The sequence below is a fragment of the Megascapheus bottae genome, chromosome 10 (assembly GCF_031878675.1).
Source record: "Megascapheus bottae isolate mThoBot1 chromosome 10, mThoBot2.hap1, whole genome shotgun sequence".
Taxonomy (NCBI): domain Eukaryota; kingdom Metazoa; phylum Chordata; class Mammalia; order Rodentia; family Geomyidae; genus Megascapheus; species Megascapheus bottae.
In genome coordinates, this window is record NC_143518.1 from 46,637,642 (window position 1) to 46,660,220 (window position 22,579).

Genomic DNA, 22,579 nt, shown 5'->3' on the forward strand with positions numbered 1-22,579 from the left:
CCATTTTGTCTACTTTCACAATTTCAATACCTCTTTTTTAAATGAAAGAAGTACCCAAAGTTGTGACTCATCAGGACTGAAGTTGCAACCAACAAGCCACCATATTCTGCTGATAGGCCTAATTGGATGAGCCAAGCTCTTCTCCAAAGAGCATGACTAACACTGAACCCAGTCTTTCTTCACTATGTGGTCCCCAAAAGTCAGACTCTTTTCTTCTTGTCCCAATCTCAATGCCCTTCACAGAAAATTAGGAGTAGCCAGCTTATCCTATCATATTCAGTCCATAAACACGGCAGGTGTTTATATTCTTAATTACCATCACATCTCGTCAAGACTACTGATTCCAAGATGGTGTGGTCTCTCCAAAATTCAGCAACCACACTGTACTGTCCTTCATCTTTTGAAAACATACATCCTTTGTTTCCATTCTTTGCTCAGAATTCCTGTATTTGCTGGTCCTAGGACTTGAACTCAGGGCCTGGGTGCTATCCCTGAGCTTTTCTAGTTCAAGGGTAGAAGTCTATCACTAGATCTACTTCTCAACTTTGCTTTTTGATGATTCTTATAGACTTTTCTAACTGAGCTGGTTTTGAACTGTGATCCTCAAATCCCAACCTCGTGAGTAATTAAAACTACAGGCATGAGTCACATGTATCCAGCAGCTTAGAGTATTTTTCTTCTACTAGAATAAAGACCAAACATTTTAAGATAGCCTACAGTTTATCTGCATATTGTATTGTATTGTATTGTATTGTATTATATTGTATTGTTGGTCTAACCTCCAGCCTTATCAGCCAATTTATTAACTGTCAGACTTCCAATGTCAGCCTTAATGGCATCTTTCAGTTTCCCCAAACAAAAACTCATGGTCCTTGAGAACTGGAAGTTTATACCTCTGCAGTCAAGGATGTTTCAAGCACATGTCAAATTTTATGTCCAAAGAGGCTTTCTACCTCTTATCCACTCACCAAACACACAAATTTTCTCATGTACACACGCATACTTGTGTGCATGCACGTGCACACACATACACACACACAGACTTGTTTTTGATATCCATTTATTCATATTTCCTCAGAAGTATAACTTCCATGTAGAGTTCCTTCAGATTTCTCACACAAACGTGATCTCACAGATACATGGTAGTTTGTCTTTGGAGTGTTTAGAACAGCAATTAATTTCTCTTATTCCTTGCAGATTATTAGCTCAAAGGGATCGAAGATGAAGATTATATCCTTCCTGACCCATAAGAAGTACTTAATATCCACTTATTGAATGAAGATGACTACAGAAGAAAATGAAGTTGCCTAAATCCAAATTTATCGATACATCAGATGCTCTAAAGTGACATGATAATAATCTCAATGGGCACACAAAATCAGATACAACACATACAAGGTTAAAGGTTCTTAAAAGTAAAGGTAGTGTTCACAACCATATAAGTTATGGTGGAATTATATGCAGATTTAAGAAAACATGGGGGACAGAAAGAGCGGGAAAAGGAAGAAAGAGATCATTTTAAGTAATGGATTAATGAACTCCAGGAAGTAGGATTTTTTTCCCCTTTTCTACTTTTGTTTTTCTTTTCTTTTCTTATTGTCTTCTTTGTTTTTCTATATGTATTTGAGAGTGTAAAGGGTAGGCACAGAAATGGAGGGACAAAGGATAAAAAAATGCATCAATGGTGCAAAGTAGACACTCTATTGAAAATGAAGTATATAACTTGTGGGTAGGAAGGACTGGAAAAAACTGGGAGACAGCAAGGTAAGGGGTGACATTGTCCAAAAGGAAATGTACTCTTCACCGGACTTATGTAACTTTAAGCCCTCTATTTTTGGCATTTTCAACTAAAAATAGTTTTTTAAAGTAAAGGTTGGGGCCTGGAGCATAGCCTAATTGTAGAGTACATGCTTAGCATGCACGAAGCCGTGCATTCGATTCCTTGATACCATGAACAACGAAAAAGCTGTAAGTGGTGCTGTGCTCAAGTGGCAGAGCACCTTGAGCAAAAAGGGTTGAAGGACAGTGCTCAGGCCCTGAGTTCAAGCCCATCAACAGGGAACCCCCCCCCCAAAAAAAACCGAATGGGTTAATTCTGAAGATTTAAGATTTGTTGGGCATACTGATAGGCTTTAACATCACAGGCAGGAGCTGCTGTTGTAGCCTAAAGGCAGAATTTTTTTTTCTAGAAACTCATACAACATTTAGCTGATTTGATAAGGCCCACCTATAACCCTAAAGGAATCTTAAAGATAACTCACTGTAGCTATAAATCAGATCTGCAAAATATTTTCCACTATCACCTAGATTAATATCTAATTAATAATGGCACTACAATCTAATCACTACAATATTTTCTAACTCAGGAAAGTCTCCTTCAAGAAGTCACTTGCTCCAAGTTCTATGTGTGACAATGTGCATCTCAGTGGCAGTGACCATACAGTGCCGCTACTTGGTGGGGTGGGCCTGGCTGGAAGTACACACAAATCTCCATTTGGCTTCCCCAGGACAAACATCCAGACACAGCCAGAATGATCGTGCTAACTCTTGTGGTGATTCTTCCCATGATCCTTAGGACCAAAGTCGTAACAAGTCTATTTTCTAGTTACAATTATGGTCACACTTAGGACCTTGTGAAACTGGGAAATATACTCTTTTCCCTAATCAAATCAAGACTGCGACGTCACCGAAACAAAGAAATGATCTAATGCTTCAGGAGAAGTGGAGGCGGAAATTCCCACTAGTGATAGCCTAGCAACAGCACGGTAAAAAGCAATTTTTTTAAAAATATTAAAGTGAAGCTTTTTGTTACATGGAAGGGAAGATGACCTAGTCTGAGGATCTATCTCAGGTTATGAATTTAACTTGCCTTATTCTTGATGAACAATAATGCGGAGAAGACTGGCACACGTTGAAGATTTGTAGTCTGAGAACCTTTCGGGAGAACTTTTCATGAGTTCACGAATCACAACTGGACTAAAATCTCAGGCAAACTGTAAAACTTCTCAGAGTCAGACAGAGCTCTGTCCTCTAGCACTACCCGCTGTGCATCTAGGACAACCTGGTACCTGGCGTTATGTAAATTTTTGGAGATCTCAGAAGGGAACATTCAGCCTAGTCTCTTTAGAGCTATTATTGTCATTAATAATCAGATGGAACATCTTCCAATTTTAGACTTTATTGCAATTACAAATATAAAGTGTGTTAATGACTTACTCTGATTCTTTTTAAAAGTTTGTTCTATTATGTTTCCATTTGTTCTTTATTCAAATGAAATACTTCACAGTCAAATGCAAATTAAAACCTTAGGTTAATGATCATACATTAATGTGGTTAGATATAATCTTTGGAAAATCGGGGACTTATCATTACCCATATTTCTTTTATTCACAAGTTAAAATCCAAATCAGAATCTCTGTCAAAGCCATTTAGACACTATCATTACATATTACAAAGCAAAAAGTGATCTGAAACTGATTATAAAGCAAAGACAGCATGAATGTATACATCTTTACCATACACATTTCAACTGTCACATAGATAATCATTTTAAGAACGTAGTACAGTATTTGTCTTTGCTCAGTTTTCTTCAAAAATAAATGTATACTTATATACATTTACAAATGTACTTCTAGTTTTGTAATTTAAAATTTAAATTTATATTTTTGCCAAAGCTTACTGTCAGTAGGAAGACTAATGGATAATCAGGGGAATAAACTGAAGAATTTTAGTCCCTGGATTATCTAGAGGAGAGGGGAGGGGAGGAAGGAGGGAATGGAATAAGGAAAGGCGACAGGAGAGAAAGAGGAGAAAGAAGAGAGAGGGGAGAGAGAAAGCACTAAATTGGATATTTGATTATTTAAGGCCATTCTCATAAGCAAAATATTTTCCCTCAATTACACCTAATTGTTTAATTGTTTATGCTCACTAATGAAATGAAACAACACAAAATAAACAATTATAAGGGGTGGCTTTTCAGCAAGTGCTTAATCATCTATCAACAAGAACTCCAAGATTCTTAAAATTATATGAAGCTGGCCTGTTTAAATAGAAAGGCATATTTTATCCCAATCAATTGCATAAAAGTAAAATTATCCACAACCCAGGCATGTTTCTCTGCTGTACAGCACAGCTGTAATGATCCCCACACACCGCCCTAGCACGTCAATTATGGTAATCATAATCACGGTCGTTAAGCCGAGTGTTCATTATTATCAGGATGCTGGTGACAGCAGATTCAATCACGGGTGCATTGGGCAAGCAGGCACAGTCCCACCCAAGTTTCTGCAGAAGGCGATGTGCCACATTAAATCTAGGATGTGTTCCACGTCCCACTCCATTCCAAATGCCGTAGACAGTAAAGGTCAACTTTATGTTCTGTGCAATATGCTTAGGTTCTCTAAATTAATTCTTTGGAGTGTTGAATACTTTTATGCTTTGTAGCTTAGAGAAGATCCTGTTTAGGACCAAAATACATGAAAAAAAATAGCAGACAAGGACTGCTCTTCTGTTATAATTCACCCATAACAGGGACAAAGGAAAAGGATATATTTATATGAATCATTAACAGAGTCTCTTCCTGAATTTGCAAACAAGGAAAAACATGGAATGGTTCCATTAAAAACAGCTGTCTAAATGCATATGGAAACTGAATTCAGATAAAGGCTGAAGACTGTTATTTCTGATTCAGTTGATACACACATATGTGAATGATTTGATAACCAAAAGAATGTTTTTATTTGTATTTTATTAATGTTTTTTATTGTCCAACTTTTGAAAACCTACCCAAACAGACTGAGGTGATACTCTCTGATCAGAAGATACCTTATTTAATTTCCCATCTACTTTTAGTACTTTTAGTACTTTTAGTATTCCTAAATTATTTTGTTAACTGTCAACTAACTTGTACAACTACTTAAAGATAATAAGAGAATTTAAAAAGAAAGGATTTAGAAATGCAGAGGATTTACCTGAGTTTGAAAGTTTGGCCATTTACAATGCAGAATGGGAACCTAACAGATTTCATGTGGGGTAGTTGATAAGCACATCAAAGAAATGAGGGCAAATTATATGATATTTCTATTATTTTGTTTTTACTTTATTTTTTTTTTTGCCAGTCCTAGGCCTGAATCAGGGCCTGAGCACTGTCCTTGGACATTCTCAAGCTCAAGCTCTACCACTTGGGCCTCAGCACCACTTCTAGAGGGTTTTTTTTTTTTTTTCCTATGTATGTGGTACCAAGGAATCGAACCCGGTCTTTGCGCATGCTAGGCAAGCACTCTACCACTAGGCCAAACTCCCGGCCCCTGTTTTTACTTTTTTTTAAGTAGAAAGATATAAATGCAAATTTTCATTGTTGATCAGTATTTCAGAGCACATAGTACTATTTATATTTTCTGACTTTGTGATTTCTTTGCCGTGGGCCCTTCAAATCAATAACATTAAATATAAGTAAAGTTAAATAATACTTCATGTATTAATTGGATTAATATGTGATTAGAAATTGCTTTTACTCAAAATACAGCACTGAGTAGTAATTTTCAGAATGGGTATCTTTGGTATAGCTCTATGATTTAGATGGTACTTAGTTGAGATTTTGGATTTCGACTTTACAGTGATTATTACAGTAAGCCTCTTCCAACTGTTGTGATGAAAGAATGTGCTTTGTATACAAAAGACATAAGTTTTGTGGTCCAGAAATGTATTGTTATAGACTTAACTGTGTCTCCTTGAAATATATGTATGGTGAAGCCCAACATCCGATGTGACTTCAGGGAGATAAAGGCTATGAAGGTAGGACCTTGATCTCATGAGATTAGTGCTTTTATAAGGAGAAGCATCTCAGAACAGGTCTTGGGAGTGTACAGTGAAATGGCAGCTCCCCCCCCCCCCATCTAGATGAATATATACACAAATGGAATACAAGCAGCAAACAATTCCTAACTTTCATCTTAACACCATTCTGTATCTTCGCATTCAAATCTTGACTCTAATCTTACATAACAAGTAATGATTCATGCCAAAGATCACAAATGATCATAAAAATTATAACCCAATGTCAAAAATATTTGAATCTCTTTCTGACATAAATCAGCTGTGGCATGTTTAAAAACAATTGCTATAAATAATCCTAGAATCACAAGCATCTTAATTATAACAATAATATTCATATATATATTTATATCAAAGCATATTTTTAGCCTTCAAAAAGAAAAAGGAGCAGTATTTCTAAATGTTTTGTCCACTCACCTTACCAGATATCCATTTTTCGGGGCTCTCACTTCGAAATTGATGCTTATCTGGAGAATCAGGATGGTATTTGCTTGATGAATGTATTAATGGTGTATATTTTTCTTTTTTGTTGTAGTGAGAAAATGGCAAAAATCTGAAAGAAGATTTACATTGCATTTTAATATAATTTCTAAAGACACTTCATGTTATATGTAAGATTAGAAGAGGAAGACTTCTATAGAGAAAGTAACATATGGTCTGGAATCAGACAAGCTGGATTCTATTTTAACTCCTGCCACTATTGGTTTCTGTGACTTCTATGAATATCCATTACCTACTCTTCAAATGTGCAACTACTACACCTTTCCTAATGGAATTTTTGTAATTACAGACAATGCAAGTGAGGAACCTATGAATTAAGGAGGCCAGATGACCCCAAGTTCATTATGCAAGTAAAACTATTTTTAACTTTAGAATGACATATGCCTCCCCTTCTCCAAAAATGGTGATGGCAGAAAGTTCTCATTGAAATCATTTTATTCGAATCTTAAATTGCCCCTAATTGGAGGCATTTGGTAGAATTCATAAATAAAAGAGTTGTTGAGTAAATCTGATCTGCTTTTACATCTTTCTAGCTCTGTCCCTTGACATCTATAAATCTTTGTTTCTAAGCAGGGTTATTAATGAAACGTAAAATGTAATATATACAAGCATTTAACATAGACCCTGAAAAGAACAAGGGACAATAAATAATGATGATATTAGAAATAAAAATAGAAGTTATTTTTGTTGCATCAGTCATTATCATTATCATCTTCATCATAGTCATCATCATCACTATCATCATTATCATGTTTAATTTGAGGCATTCTTTTAAGTGACATAGAAGTCTAATTCTTAAAATCCACACCAATTTCCACAAAACACCTATTATTGTGATAGGCTTCACAATAGCCTGGCAATTTGTTCAAGTCCCTTACTAGGACACACCAGAATAAGCGTGAAAGCATTAAGAAAATGGTTAAGGCACAGCAAAGATACGGAACTAACTGAGATGCCCTTCAGTAGATGATTGGATCAACAAGTTGTGGATCCAACACAACACAATGGAACTCTATGCTGCCATCAGAAAGAATGACATTGCCCCATTTGTAAGGAAATGGAAAGACTTGGAAAAAATCATATTAAGTGAAGTAAGCCAGACTCAAAGGAACATAGGCTCAATAATTTCCCTCATTTGTCATAATTAGTATAAACCTTGGACTCTCCTAGCAGAGGTTTATAATAGGGCAAAACCTGGATACATAAGGCCATATAGGATAGGATATGGAAACAAATGCCATATAATGTGTGATTGTTATTCTTAATGTACTATGTTATTTCTCATCTCTTTTGTTGTCCCTTGGTTATTCTCATATTGTTACAGTATCTTACCTTGTTATCTGGTATATTGTATATACATTTATTTGTTTATCTGAAATAGGATAGGGAGGGGGAAACAAGATCAAGGGAGAGGGAAATAGGGCAAGACATGAGAAAGGGTATTAATGTTTGTGAAGTAATGTACCTTCTATCTGGTGAATATAATGTAACCCTTCCATTAACTACAATAAAAATGTTTATAAAAAAAGGTTAAGACAAGAGAACAAGTTAAAGCAAGACAAAGAGGACAGAAGATGACAAAAAGCAGGTGAAGCTATCAACACATTCTTATCCTGTAGGAAAAAAGACTACAGATTTGTAACAGGTAAAAAGGAGTTTAGACCAGAGGTGATTGATGCCCAAGAGAAGTAAAGCAATTTGTCCTGTAGACCCCTTGGAAAGCTGGTGATGGAGGCCACCGTTAGAGCACACAGTGAGAAACGCAGGTGAACAATCAGAAGTCTCATCCCCATGCACATGGTCAAGGAAAGCACTGACGAAAACAAGGTGAGATTTATACAATTACGTAAGTGTATTTATTAGTACCACTATGTGAACTAGCAGGGAAATAATCTCAAGCCTCAACTTTTAGGGATATTTTTATTAAAAGGTTTTCTTCATAACACAATGAAATTTAATCATTCAAGAGCCACACTCGTATCATCTTTGAGAGTTTAAACATTAAAGTTGATCTTTTGCAATATCCACTGAAAAACATATAGCTTCTTGAGAGCCAGGAGTTTGGCTTAGTGGTAGAGTGCTTGCCTAGCATGCACAAAGACCGGGGTTCCATTCCTCAGTACCACATACATAGAAAAAAACCGGAAGTGGTGCTGAGGCTCAAGTGGTAGAGCTCTAGCATTGAGAAAGTCCAAAGGACAGTGCTCAGGCCCTGAGCTCAAGTCCAGGACTGGCAAAAACAAACAAACAAACAAACAAACAAAAACATATTGCTCCTTGAAATACGAAACAACACGAAAGAAAGTTACAAATATAATCCATGTAAACACTTTCACAGGTATTGTGGTAATGGCTCTCACTGTAATTCTGGCTACTCAGGAGGCTGAGACCTGAGGATTTGGTTCAAAGCCAGCTCAGGAAGCCAAATCCAAGATATTCTTATCTCTAATTAGCCAGTAAAAAGTTGAAAGTAGATTTGTTTCTTAAACAGTAGAGTACCAGCCTTGAGCTAAGCCAGAGCACAGGGTCATGAGTTCAAGCTCCAGTATTGGCACAAAAGAGAGAAATCTAAATCTGTTTTGCAATAGTATGTCACATATTTGCTTAAGAACAATATAAGAGAAGTAGCTTTGTTTAATCAACTTATGTACTTGTGCGCTTTCCTTTCAGCCTTTAGTAATAGACTTCTTGATATTATTAATAAACACTTTCTAACAACATTTCAAAAAAGACAGAACACACAGATTTGAATTTTGCAAAGTAATAGGAGCTTTTTTTACATCTGCTCTCAGGAAAGGAAGTTTCCTTAGAAGATGGGACAGATGGCGTGCTGCTTGTGTCTCCGTACTAATCTGCACATGGACAGATGTTGGACATTGAAGGAATTTCTGTGGACCAATGTTCCAGGGAATACAAAGGGGGTGTATGAGCTGACTTCAGCTCTCAAAGTTTTTATTTTTTAAACCCTTCTAAATCTTTTTTTTTCTTGAACTCTGGACCCTGGCACTGCCCTTGAGCTCTTCTGCTCAAAATTAGCACTTTACCACTTTGAACCACAGAGCCACTTCAGCTTTTCTAGTGTTTAATTGGAGATAAGAGTCTCATGGACTTTCACATATATGGCCATCAATACTCCTTGTGGTGGGGGCGAAGGTGTGCTCAGGCTTGGAGAAGTATTTCCAGACCTTATATGCTAAAGCTGAGTATGGTAGTACAAGTTTAGTAGGAAAGGGAGACAGATCAAAATAGTTACAGGACATGAGTTAAGGCTCAAGAACTCATCCACTTCTCATCCATCTCTCATCCCTATAAAGCTCACTGTCTACTTTGATAGGATCACACCTTCCTCCTCTCTCTGGGCAGATTCCCCTCTCCTCTAACACACACAATCCCTGCTTCTCCTTCTTGCTTTTGTAGTTTCTGTGTGACTCATCATTTTCTGCCAATAGCTTAAATTAACCAGAACTGTGCATTAGAATCACCTGGGCAAATTTTCCAACAACATATGCTCACTGAGCCATATTATCTGTGATTGAGACTCTGGAATTCATATGTATATAATTTCAAACCTCAAGGTGATATAGTTAAGTAACCCTGACTAAGAGCTACTGTCCTAAACATTAAAGCAATTCCTGAGAATCTGTATTTCATCTCTCTTGAGTTTCTCCTGAGGCATCTTTCTTCTCTACCACCTGGGTTGTACCTTGATGTGTTGCACATCTGTATTTCCTTATACAAAACCTCTAACCCAAGAGCAATGTTTTCAAATTATCACTGGGAATATTTTATCTAGATACAAAATAGGAACTTCAAAAAGATCTGTTCTCTGTTTCTTTAAAAAAATACCCTTTATACAAAAAAACCACTAGTACTGAGACTTAATGGATTTCTAACTAAAGATTTGTTCTGCCTTTGTAATTTGATAATGTGACATACTTTTAGTGTTATACCTGAGAGTATTGCTGGGAGTTTGGCCTACTGGTAGAGTGCTTGCCTAGTATGCACAGAGACCTGGGCTCAATTCCTCAGCACTAGATACCTAGAAAAATGCCAGAAGTGGTGCTATAGCTCAGGTGGCAGAGCTCTAGCATTGAGGAGAGCCCAAGGACAGTGCTCAGGACCTGAGCCCAAAGGCCAGGTCTGGCAAGAAGAAAAAAAGAAGGAAAGAAAGAAAGAAAAAAGAAAGGAAGGAAGGAAGGAAGGAAGGGGGGGCGAAGGAAGAAAGGAAGGAAGAAGAAGGGAAGGGTATTGAAAAAGAGACCAGAGTTCTTACTGTGTAGCCAAAGTAATAAAGAGCATTAAAAAAAATAATCACATTCTAATATCACCAGAGTTATAAAATACCACAACTTCATTAGAAACATTAGCATGGAAGAACAACAGAAGAATTTGTAAATTTTCACTGGAAATGAGCTGGGAGAGGGAGTGAAGAACTGGGTCAAAGGAGGGCAATCACACTTTATTGCCCTGATGTGTGCGCACATGGATAATGTGATTTGCACAGTAACTACTGCTCATATTACTGGCTGTCTGGAGTATTCAGTGTTAACGAGGTTACTAATTTAGTATTTTAACTTAAAAAGGCTCTGCTGATTAATAAATATTGCACACTGTGCTAGTAATTAAAGTCAATAGAAGAGTTACAAATAAAAGTTGATGTGTCAATAAAACAATATCTGCAAGTCTATTCTAGTTACTATTATACTACAATAACAGTTCACAAAATGCGCAAATCATAAAGGTCTAAGGTGTGGAAAAAAATCATACAAGGACCGGGAGTTTGGCCTAGTGGTAGAGTGCTTGCCTACCATGCACAAAGACCCAGGTTTGATTCCTCAGTCCCACATACATAGAAAAACACCAGAAGTGGTGCTGTGGCTCAAGTGGTAGAGCTCTGACTTTGAGAAAGCCCAGGGACAATGCTCAGGCCCTGAGCTGAAGCCCAGGACTGGAAAAAAAAATCATACAAGTCAAGAAAGTTGTGGGAGGTATTAAATTCTCCTTTTACTAATCTTTAGTGATAAATATAACCAGGGTTTTGTCCATACACATCCCAATTTTCAAATGTCCTTTTTATTTCTGATATTGGGGCTTGATCTCAGGCCCTTGGGAGTGCTAGACTGCTGCACTACCACTTGAACCACAGTCCCAGCTCTATTTTGCTTTAGTTGTTTTCCAGATAGAGTTTCCCACTTTTGCGAAAAGCCAGTCCAGGATCACACATTTCCTATTTTTGCTCATTTGTAGCTGGAATTACAAACAAAGCACGGCACTGGACTGAGAGTATCCACGGTGCCCGCATACCATCCCACTATTCCCTTAGCTGCTGTCTCCCTGATCCGGTTCCCTCTTGGTATGGAATATTTTGCTCAGGTAACACTGATTTACTTTACAACCATTCCAAAGCAAAGATTAGTGGATCTGGCAGTTTAGAGGTGCCATCAAAAAGCTGTCGAGTACTTCCTTTAAATGGAAATGTGGGCATTCTCAACTTGACAAGGAAGGAACGTGGCGTACACACGTTTTAGTACTATATGTGCTGCTTTCACATCCTCTGGAGATCTTGGAATGGATCCCTGTGGGTAAGAATGGAACACCTGAGCTAACATATGACTTCATACTTCTCATGGAACTTGAGGGAAGCCCATATCAGAGCCCACATCATTTGACGAGATAGCTATGTTAAACATTAGTCTGAGTCGTTCAGGAACAAATACAGCCTCTCATTTCCTCCGTTACTTGAATAATAATAAATTTTCTCCCACGTCAACCAAGTTGCTTAGTCCAATTTCACGCTGAAAACATTCCTCAAAATGTTCTCCTTTAAAATTTCAAGTCTTAGAATTCTCTTTGGTTGCTTACTCTCATGAATCAGAAGTTTTTTTTGTCATATTTATGTAAAAGAACATAAATGCATGAATAGAAAAATCATCACATGGACACATAAGGAATGGTTGGTGGTAAGTTCATCTGGATAAAATGGATGTCACTGTATAAACATAACATCTTGTACAAATCTACTGTGGTTTTTTTTTTTTAAAGTACAGAGATCTCTTTTTTTTTCCTTTTTGGAGAAGACTAAGTGAAGGGAGCAGGCATCTTCTGACAGGAATGGAGAGAACATGGGTTATGAAAAAGGAAAATGACTTAGGTCTATGGATCACTATGATCCTTCTAGAATGTGGAAAAAATTCACTAGGGGAATAGAGCTGCGTCTGCATTTATCCTGAGAATGACAAAAAGCCATTGAAAACCAGTGTTGTTGAATAATAATATCATCATTTCATTATTAAGACTGGTAGGCAAAATAAAAGGAATTTATGGTAAGAAAATCCAGAAATTGCAAGTACCCAAGGAGTAGAAAGAAGAGAGGCTGAATTTGAAAGATACTTGAAAGGCTGAATCAATAGGATGTGGGGACTCACAGATATGGATGATGCTGGAGAAGAGGATGAGGGTAACTCCCAAGGCCCTACCCTGGGCAGAGGTGGCACTGAGAAACACATTCAGGTGATGAGTGGGCAGGCCAGCATCCTAGGGACCCATGTTCTGGACGTGTGGTGGAGATACAGATGAGGGTGGTGGTTGAAAATGTGACTATTCTGATATGTAAGAATACATTCTCTGGAATGCAAGACCTTCCAGCCTTCCAAAGGGAATCACTGGCATGAGGGTGGTAGCTGAGGTCTCTCGCATAGACACAGGCACTGAGAAATTATGTGCAGACAGAAGAAAGCACCAAACAAGAGAAAAAGGTTGAGTCTGCCATTAAATTAGCTCCAACCTATTCCTTTCCTCTGTCCAGAATTACTGCATTATTTTCCCCATGGATTTCAGTGCACCCACCACATTTTTTTCTATAACACATTTGTCTCAAAATCAACACATTTATACTCTTTTCATTTTTAAAAGCCTTAAGTAATTTCCCACTGCTTACAGGATAATCTCAAATCTTTGCTCTTGAAACTCTTCACTATTCTTGTTACTCTTTTGTAACTTAAAAAATTATGTTTTTTTTAAAATGAAGTTGATTTGGTCCTTTCTATTAATTTTTCCTTACATCTTTTCTGATTTTTATCTATTTTTCTGTCAAAATCTTAACTATCATTCAAAGGAACTAATTCCTTGGGGATTTTTTGAGCCCTAGAACAATAAAAGTAAAAAAGAAATAAAGAAAAATCTTCCTAGATCATCCAAGACCAGAACAAATAACTCTACATTTAGACAACAGTTGTTTTAACAAACGATCAATTTACAAGCACTTGTTAATTTTTAGTCAAAATTTCATTAGCTTATCTGGTTAGGTTTCAAGTTATAGTAGTTTCTGGAAAACAGAGACTTCCTTCCATGCACTGTTAAATACATAGAGCCTAGAAATATTCAAGATATTTGTTGAATCAATACTCATTTTTTAATCTCTCATAAAAGCTTCCTATGGAAAAGGGTAAATGACTGTTACTTTTTATTAATTAGCAAATATCCTCTCATGAAATTTAGATATACAAATAATTCTCTTTATAAAGTATGAGAAAATGGGGTAAAGTTTAAGAACACAAACCAAGATGCAAAGCTTTAAAAAGATTTCCCCCCCCAAATCCACCATCCATACTCTGTGTCAACTATTACTGTTTTTATGGTATGCTTGTTTTAAAGAATGTATAAATAATGGTTGTTAAAATTTTCATTTTCCTTTCCATCTTTTTCTTTCTTTATTCATTTTCTTCCTTCTTCATTTTTATCTTTTCTTGAGTCACATTTACACTTTTGGTTTTTCACTGGATTTTTGGAAGTAAGAATCTCTCAGACTGTTTTTTAGCTTGGGCCAACTTTTCAATTGAGAAATTAGTCTCTTGAATGGCTAGAATTACAGACATGAGTTAAAATTCCCAGCTTAACCTGTGATTATTAAGCAGCATTGTGTCATTCCCAACAGTTGTCTCAGAACACAGTAAGTTGAATTTTGTTCTTCCAAAATGTATGTGTTCATCCCTGGTACCTTGGGAGGTGAACTTATTTGAAAATCGAGCCATTGCAGGTATAACAAAAAGATGAGATAATAATGGAACTGAGGCTGGACCGTGATCCAATACGACCAGAATCCTCAATCCTTATAAGAAAAGGAAATTTGGAGTTGAGGTTTTGGCTTGGTAAAAGAGCACTCTTGTGGCAAGTGCAAAAACTTGAGTTTGGTTCTCAGCTTTGAAAAAAAAAAAAAGGAAAAGAATTTTAGATACATCCACACACATTCAGGATAGCACAAGAGAATAAAGGTAGACATCAACGTGAAGCTTCTACAAGCTAAGAAAAAGCAAAGGTTATAGACAATGAGCAGAAGCTGGGAAGAGGCATGAACAGATTATCTTGACACCCCTCAGAAATAAGCTCTGCCATTGGCACCCTTGACTTGAGATTGCCAGCCTCAGGAATGATAAAGCAATGAAGATCTATCATGTAAGCCCTCAGATCTAGGTACTTGGCTATGGCAGCCTAAAGGATCTGCCTTTTATAAGAGTAAAGGGAAAGCTTCCAGGAAGTTAGGGTGCTGTGGCTTTTGAAGGGCTCTGCCTGTGGTCCTCTTTCACTTTGATACTTTCGAGTAATGGACAAGGCCCAGTCTATCTTTAGAATTTGTTCTTTCAAACCCCTTTGATGATGTTTCTAATTCCTTTTAGGTAAATGAATAATGTGGGAGAAGGCTTCTCTGACTCTCTGTGGTAAGAGTGTACTTGTGCCCTAATTTCTACCACAGAATTATCAGCAGAGATATAAAACCTATAATATTCCTTTTGCTACACAAGATATAATTATGTGTACTCTGGAAGATGGAAACCAAAATAGTATCAGAAGCTAAAATAAAATATCAGTGTCCCAGTTCTAATATTGCCAAGATCAGATTTGGTCTTGACTTTATAGGCAATTTCTTTAGAATTTCTGTTTGTGTTCATAATCTCAAAAACACCTTTCAGTCTCTGAAAATTTCAGGTTAAGGGTTTCAACAATACTTAGGGAAGGGTTCTACTTACTAATATTATGTGGCCTATGCAAGTCAAGCACCTTTCTTGGGAATAACGTTGCAATCTGGTCCTTTCATAAAAGCTTATGAAGGATAATACTGAGGATGGTTAAAGCTTTGTATCTTTTGAGATAGAGGAATTTCTGAAGAAATAGCAATGAAATGATCCACAATCTCACTTTAGCAGTGTATCTAGCAAATTAATAAGCCTTGCATTGTTGAAGAGAGATGATTGAGTCATAAAACACTTCAAATGTTTATCACTAAATTGTATATTTTGCTTGACTAGAGAGAAGCATTATCTCTAATTTCTGCAGTAATAAATCTGCCTCCCCAAAACTAACTGGAAAAAATGTTTTTACTTATTTATTATCTTCCATTGTGCAAATGGTTTTCAGTTCAACAAATCAGTTTATAAGTAGAGTGAATCCTGATCAATTTTAAAAATGTATCTTAATTATCTTATTCATCATATATTGATTAATTCTAAAATCTGCTAAACACTATATTGAATTATTTTCTTGTCAAGTAACATCTATAAAATTCAAAATCTTATAAAATTACTTCAGATACTTGTCAGTTTCATGTTGGATATCAGTTTGTGTTCAAAATATTTTAATTCATCAGAAATATTTAATTTTAATAATATTAAATTTTCTGGGTGATAAAATAACCCAAAGTTGACTAGGAAGGGTAAAAGGTGATTCAGCTTTCTGTATATAACAGTAGATTTTAATAATTATCACTATATAACATATATAATAATTGGTACCAATTATGGATAGCAATCTTATAAGGTAAATTATTTATAAGAACTTACAGTGATAATTTGTTATTCTGAAATTACTTTGTAATTATTACTTGCAATAATATCATAATGTCACTATTATTTAATGCATAAAATACTATAGTACTCATAAGATACACTACAATGACAATTTCATGACTTAAACTATAGGGTGATAACAATAACGACCTTATCTATAGAAGGCCATTCTAGATTTAAAATGACCTACAAATAAACTGTATAGGCCTCTATTCATGAAAGGTACCTTAGGAGACATGAAATGCCTTGGAGAAAGATGTGTGCACTATTGCTAGTCAAATAATTTAACGTTACTTACACTGTTAGACCATCCTCTTTCTTTTCTAGCTATCTTCCTCAGTCATAACCAATCTCTTTCATAGTGTCTCACTTAAGGAAACTATAATGCATTATATTACTGTATTAAAATGGAATTTTCCAGAGCAAATGATTTTTGTTTTATTGGCTCTTCTAGAAGCATCATAAATATAAATGCTTTCATTAGCTGAAAATTATCTTCACAGCTGAACCCTTGTCATCTACCCTTCTTCAAAGTGCCATTCATTCCCTAGTCTTCTTTGAGAACTGAACATATAGACATTTGAAGGAGCATCATTTTTCTTCTGAGTGGTGTATGAATGTTTTATATTTGATATTGATCTCACTATATTTGCATGTTGTAAAATGATTGCCTATATATAGTGATAGTTAATAAAATATCAGTCAACATTATACATATGATTGATGTAAATAAATAAAGCAATATTAACACAATTAATATTAGTACAATTATGAAAATATTTCCCAACATTATTTAGTACAATATTAGAAAATAGGAAATAAGAAATAGAAAATATGAGAAAAATGTAAAAGATTATCTGCAGTACAACTGTTTTTTGAAAGTAAGATTTGCAGTAGAGCAAAACCTAGATACATAAGGCCATACAGTATGACGCTAAATGAAAGCACCTCTAGGATATAGAAACTAAAGCCATATAATGAATGATTGTTGTCCTTAATGTACTATGTTATCTCTCATCTCTTTTGTTGTCCCTTGGTTATCTCATATTGTTACAGTATCTCACTTTGTTATCTGACATATTGGATATATTTTTATTTGGTTATTTGAAATTGGATAGGAAAGGGGGAAAAACAAGATGAGAGGTGGGGGTAGGGAGGGAGGGAGATGGGGACCAAGACATGAGAAAGGTATCAATGTATATATTTTCTATCTGGCGAATATAATGTAACCCTTCTATTAATTACAATAAAAATATATGAAAAAACAAGAAAGTAAGAACTTACATATTATCATTTACATTTAGCAACAGTTCCTGTCTTTTGAGCTCCTCTCTGGCCAACTTTAACTCATTAATTGGTTCAGCCACTCGCAATGTGGGTTCCAAAGGCTTGTAACGTTGTTCTAATACTTCATGTATATCTCGGAAGGGTCCCTGACAAGACAAGATGGGTGCAGATTTCATTATGGGAGATATTCTGATGTATTCTTGACAAACATGGCTAGCAAATATCCAAAATGTATAATAAATGTACTAATTCATTATTATTATTTTTCTTTTTGCCAGTCCTGGGCTTGAGCTCAGGGCCTGAGCACTGTCCTTGGACTTTCTCAAGGCTAGAGCTCTACCACTTGAGCCTCAGCACCACTTCCAGCTTTTTTCTATGTATGTGGTACCAAGGAATCGAACCCGGATCTTCATGCATGCTAGGCAAGCACTTTAACCACTAGGCCAAACTCCCGGCCCATACTAACTCATTTTTAAAACACAATTTTTTTTCTCTCAGAAAACACAATAATATAAAAAACAAGAATATCAATTGTCTTCCGGAAATGTTATCTCCAGTTAAACTGATTACTTTAAACATTGTTTTGTATTGCCTGAACACTGACTGGCTCACTGCTATAATCCTAGCTACTCAGCAGGCTGAGATCCGAGGAGCATGTTTTGAAACCATTTAGGTCAGTCAAATCCATGAGAATAATATCCAATTAATCAAAAGAAGGTGAAACTGGAGGTATGGCTCAGTGGTAGAATATCAAGCAGGAGCTAAAATGCCAAGTGTGAACACCAAGCACCGAGTTCAAGCCCTAAATGGCAGAAAAACTAAACAAAGCAGAATGATTATGGCTCGGTAACCATGGCTCATGTCCTTGCCTGTAATTCTAGTTACTTTGGAGGTTGAAATCTGAAAGGCTGGTTCAAAGCCAAACCTGGCTGAGAAGTCTGAAAGATTCCATCTTCAACATAAAACTTTTTCATTCTTTTACTTTTTTATTGTTACTATAAAGATTGTATACAAGAAGTTTACAGTATGTAACTCAGGTAATGAGTACATTTCTTTGTGAACAATATCACTCCTTCCCTTTTCTCTCCCATTTTCAACACCGCATCCTGTATCTTTCCCTTTTGAACAGGCAAACAAGTATGAAAAGAAAATTAGTCCTTAGCACATTTCCCTCAAAGCACATCTATACATTCAATTTGGAGAGTATGAGGTTTTAATTCTTTAATTAAAGCTTTTAGAGGAACATCTCATCTTATATTTAATTGTTTATTCTCCTAAACAAAAAGTGATCATTTTTAGTAATTTTTGGACATTATTTTGATTATTATAAATTCTATTGTTCAATGGCTACACTACTATTTAAAGACACAAATATATAGTAGGGGAAAATCTACAGTGCACCCTGGAGTGACCTCTGACACCTCCTGTTGCTAAGGTGGTAGTGACTTAGACTAGTTACTACAATCTACTGCTTGTCCAATTAGGGTCATGGTAAGTGCACTGTGATATAGGCAGCTAGAGACGTGGCTGTGCCATTAATTACCTATTGTTTGCCTTCTCCTACCACTGTTGTGCCAAGAAAGAAGCGAGAGAAGATGTCTAATCATATTTCTTATTCTCAAAATTTTCTTCTTTAAATAGGTTATCACTAACAAGACACAGCTGGAGATACTGTGAGCCCTGAGTGGAGACTCTGAGGCTAATAAAAAGAAATGATTCACGCCTCATTTATGTTCACTTATGTTTTACATTAATAGAAACCAATAATAGGAACCAGTTACCATAAAAGTCATAGACCGTAAATAACACAAATGGCAAATAAGTATCATCTAGTACTTTTCACAGCTGGACAGGAGGATTGCTATATTTGAAAGTAGTTCATGGATTTTTATTGGAACTTCACTTTTTAAAGAGACAGTATCATGAATGCACCTGCCATTAAGAAATCAATTTTTGTTTCTTTTTAATTCATTCCTGTTTGACAAATCTTATGATTTAAAAGAAGTAACATTTGATCATATACCTGGGGACATATCTTTAGGACTATTCTCATTCATCATGGAAAATGGAATAATATGTAGCTCATAAAATTATTTAAGCAAGCCTTGGCATCATACACAGAACATAATAAGCACTCAGAAGTGACAAGTACTACTCTTGTTATGATTATTATTATTTTCAAGATGAGAATTAAAAGGTTTTGAAATAAGCAAATGTGCTAAAGCTATATCTTGGACGGCCAGCGCACATGGCATAAGAATTAAAATCAGTTGTGTTGAGGTTACATTGAGAAAAGTATAGTAACAGACATGAAAGTACTGTATTAGAAGGAGATATTAAGGTGCATAATTTATAATGATATTTCATTTATTCAAAATACAATACCTCCTTTTATTTGCCTTTAAAACATAGCAAATGCTCTCATTAGGACATTGGTGTGACCTATTTTAAAAGGAAATAATGTAACTATCTGGGTACCATGCTCTACCTCTGCAATTATGACTATATGGAAGGCAAAGATTGGGGGAACATGGTTTGAAGTCAGTCCAAGTATAAAAGTTCACAAGATTCTCTCATACCAATTGCGAGGAACAGATATGTCATCCCAGGTACTAGTAGATAGCAAATTAAGTTGGCTTTAAGTCATTAGGCTTTGAGGCAGTTGAGTATTGTTTACATGCACAGAGGCAGGACTTTGTAGGCAACTAATGATCAGATGTTCTGAAAATTTAAGCATGGGACCATTCCAGGTTGACACTGCTTTGCTGAAGTTGTTTTCTACAACTTAAATACCAAAGGAGATCATAGAATTCCTCATCTCTACGACTTTAAAGGCTGGGAAAATTATCAGCCTACCTACCACATTCACTCTTTAATTCCAGACAGGCATTTGCTAATCCTGTTCTGTCCAAGTACCGTAAAGCCTTCCTGTCTTTGCTATCAATCTAACTTGTTTTGAATTCTCTCCCAGTCTCAAAATTATATATTTTAAATTAATCAAACCCAAGTCATGTGTAAAATGATAAATAAAAAGATGAAGATAATCAATCAATTATAATCACTCTGATAATATATGAACACTTTGCCAGCAACAACAGATTATAGTAAGTAATGGTATAACAATATTTTCCCATACAAAGGACTAGATTTTAGGCAACAATCCATTTCTTAACTTGGAGTTGCATATAATAACCACAAAGGAAAGCATACCAAAGGAAACACAAAGCAAAAAAAATACAGAAAGTTAAAAAAAATCAGGATAGCTTCATGCAGAAAATGAGAGGAATTATTTATAAATCATATCTTTCATAATTAGTATTTCAAATATATTTAGAACTTCAAAACTCAACAGCTAAAACAAACAATACAAGTAAAAACTAGGGAAATTATTAGACTAGACATTTCTCTAAAGAAGAGGGCTGGTGGCTCACACCTGTAATCCTAGCTACTCTGTTGGCAGAGATGGGGGAAGAGGAGGGGAGTGCAATTCCAGATGAGTTTGAGCAACAATTTGTTCATGGTGGCATGTGCATGTCGTCCCTGCCTATGGCAGGAAGCCTGGATGGAAGAACTAGTGTCAGGCTCCTTCCTGAATGGTGAAGTATATATTCCTGAAATCCAAAGAAGAAAGGAAAAGGCAAGATCTATCTAAAAAATAATAATAATCACAGCAAAAAGGGCTGGGGTTATGGCTCAAATAGTGTAGAGCCAACATAAGAATAGAATGCATATTGAGAAATGCGTGGATAAACTTCAGGATAATACACATATGATAGAATGCCTTGACAAAAGTAAATCTGGCATGTGCTATCACATGGATCAACTTGAAAGGTAGCATACTAGGGAAAAAGTCATACAGAATGAAAGAAGTCGGGACTTCATGACACAGAAAGTGAAGATAGCAAACTTCATGTTATATACATCAAAACAAAAAAATTGAGGAGAAAGAAGAACAATGATAGAATGAGAAGCTAATGACAAAATTCTTCCAGGAATAACTGGTACCTGGCATAGTTTCCTATTAATGGGTGGCAAGCAGTCAGCTCGTGGGAAAGAGCGGGCACTCGTGCACTCCAGCCACTCGTCCAGGTTGGTGGTGTACTTGTTATACTTCACTCTCGGTGGTCGGTGCAGTAAAGGCTTAGCCTTCTGTAGCCGCAGCTCCCAAGGGTCAGGCTCTTTCCTGAATGGTGAATTATATATACCTGGAATCTAAAGAAAAAGAAAGCATGTGTTGATTTCTTTTTCTTCTTCATTGGGAGGGAATAAAAGTAATGTCAGATCGTGAAATTTTTCATCTGAAAAGTGTAAGAAAAAGTCTAGCTCTGGCTCTTAATTGGAAATTGAGACTCATCAAAGGAGATTTTAGGAAATATTCACACATTTGTGACCATTCTAAAGCAAGAATTTTAGCATCTTTCAGAACTGAGTGGTACAAAGGTTAAAAACTACAAACATATAGTTAATATTCACCACAGATTACATTTTAATGTCATCAAGAAACCTACAGATACTATGCATATTTAGCCATATCTGTAAATCATATATTCATTTACTAGAAGTCAAATATGCATGGCTAGAGCTAGTTTGAGAGTAAAAACGGTATGTTCTTAAAAAAAATGAACGGTTTGAATTGTTAATGATCACACATCCTAACAATAGTTATTTTAAGTCCTGTGCCAAAGTGATCAAACTGGCATCAAACCTATACATTGTTTTATTGCCCACTGCATATCATGCCCTATATGTAACAAGCACACATGGTGCCACAGCTTGGTAAGGCGCTCAGCCACTGATGGTCACACACTGCATCAAATCAGTCAAACTACTCAGCATGGCTCCATTGCACAACAGAAGTCCAATGGATGGATATGTGACAAATGCCAAGTTTTACACATTACCATTTTTATAAAAACCTGACGCTATTTGAGTCTACAAACTGCAAAGAAGCATACTTCAGGAGAATTATATTTTGATTTTGTGTCCATAGAACTATATTCATACATATATCCTAAAGACAAATGCAAATCCATAGGGAAGAGTTATATTTTAAATGTTTGTGTGACTTGTTTGGCTTTCTCTGTAGACCCCTTGGACTATAGAAAGAATGTATTTATTAA

The 22,579-nt window shown here is 36.0% G+C and overlaps 1 protein-coding gene across 8 annotated transcripts in view; it reads right to left on the reverse strand.

The window, feature by feature from the left end:
* Spata17 (spermatogenesis associated 17) overlaps positions 1-22,579 on the reverse strand; it is a 148,951-nt gene that overhangs the window by 54,166 nt on the left and 72,206 nt on the right. For 4 of the 8 annotated variants that reach the window (XR_016536876.1, XR_016536874.1, XR_016536877.1 and 1 more), the window contains exons 7-9: positions 21,465-21,671; positions 17,457-17,605; positions 6,255-6,385 (exon numbers count right to left, since the gene is read on the reverse strand). Coding sequence is in view for 4 of the 8 variants with exons in the window: in XM_090341184.1 (XP_090197310.1) it covers positions 6,250-6,385; positions 17,457-17,605; positions 21,465-21,671 (492 nt within the window). In the remaining 4 variants the exon portion in view is untranslated. Of the gene's footprint in view, positions 1-6,249; positions 6,386-17,456; positions 17,606-21,464; positions 21,672-22,579 lie in introns of all 8 variants that reach the window. The other 4 variants (XM_090341184.1, XM_090341186.1, XM_090341185.1 and 1 more) reach the window with 1 other exon arrangement.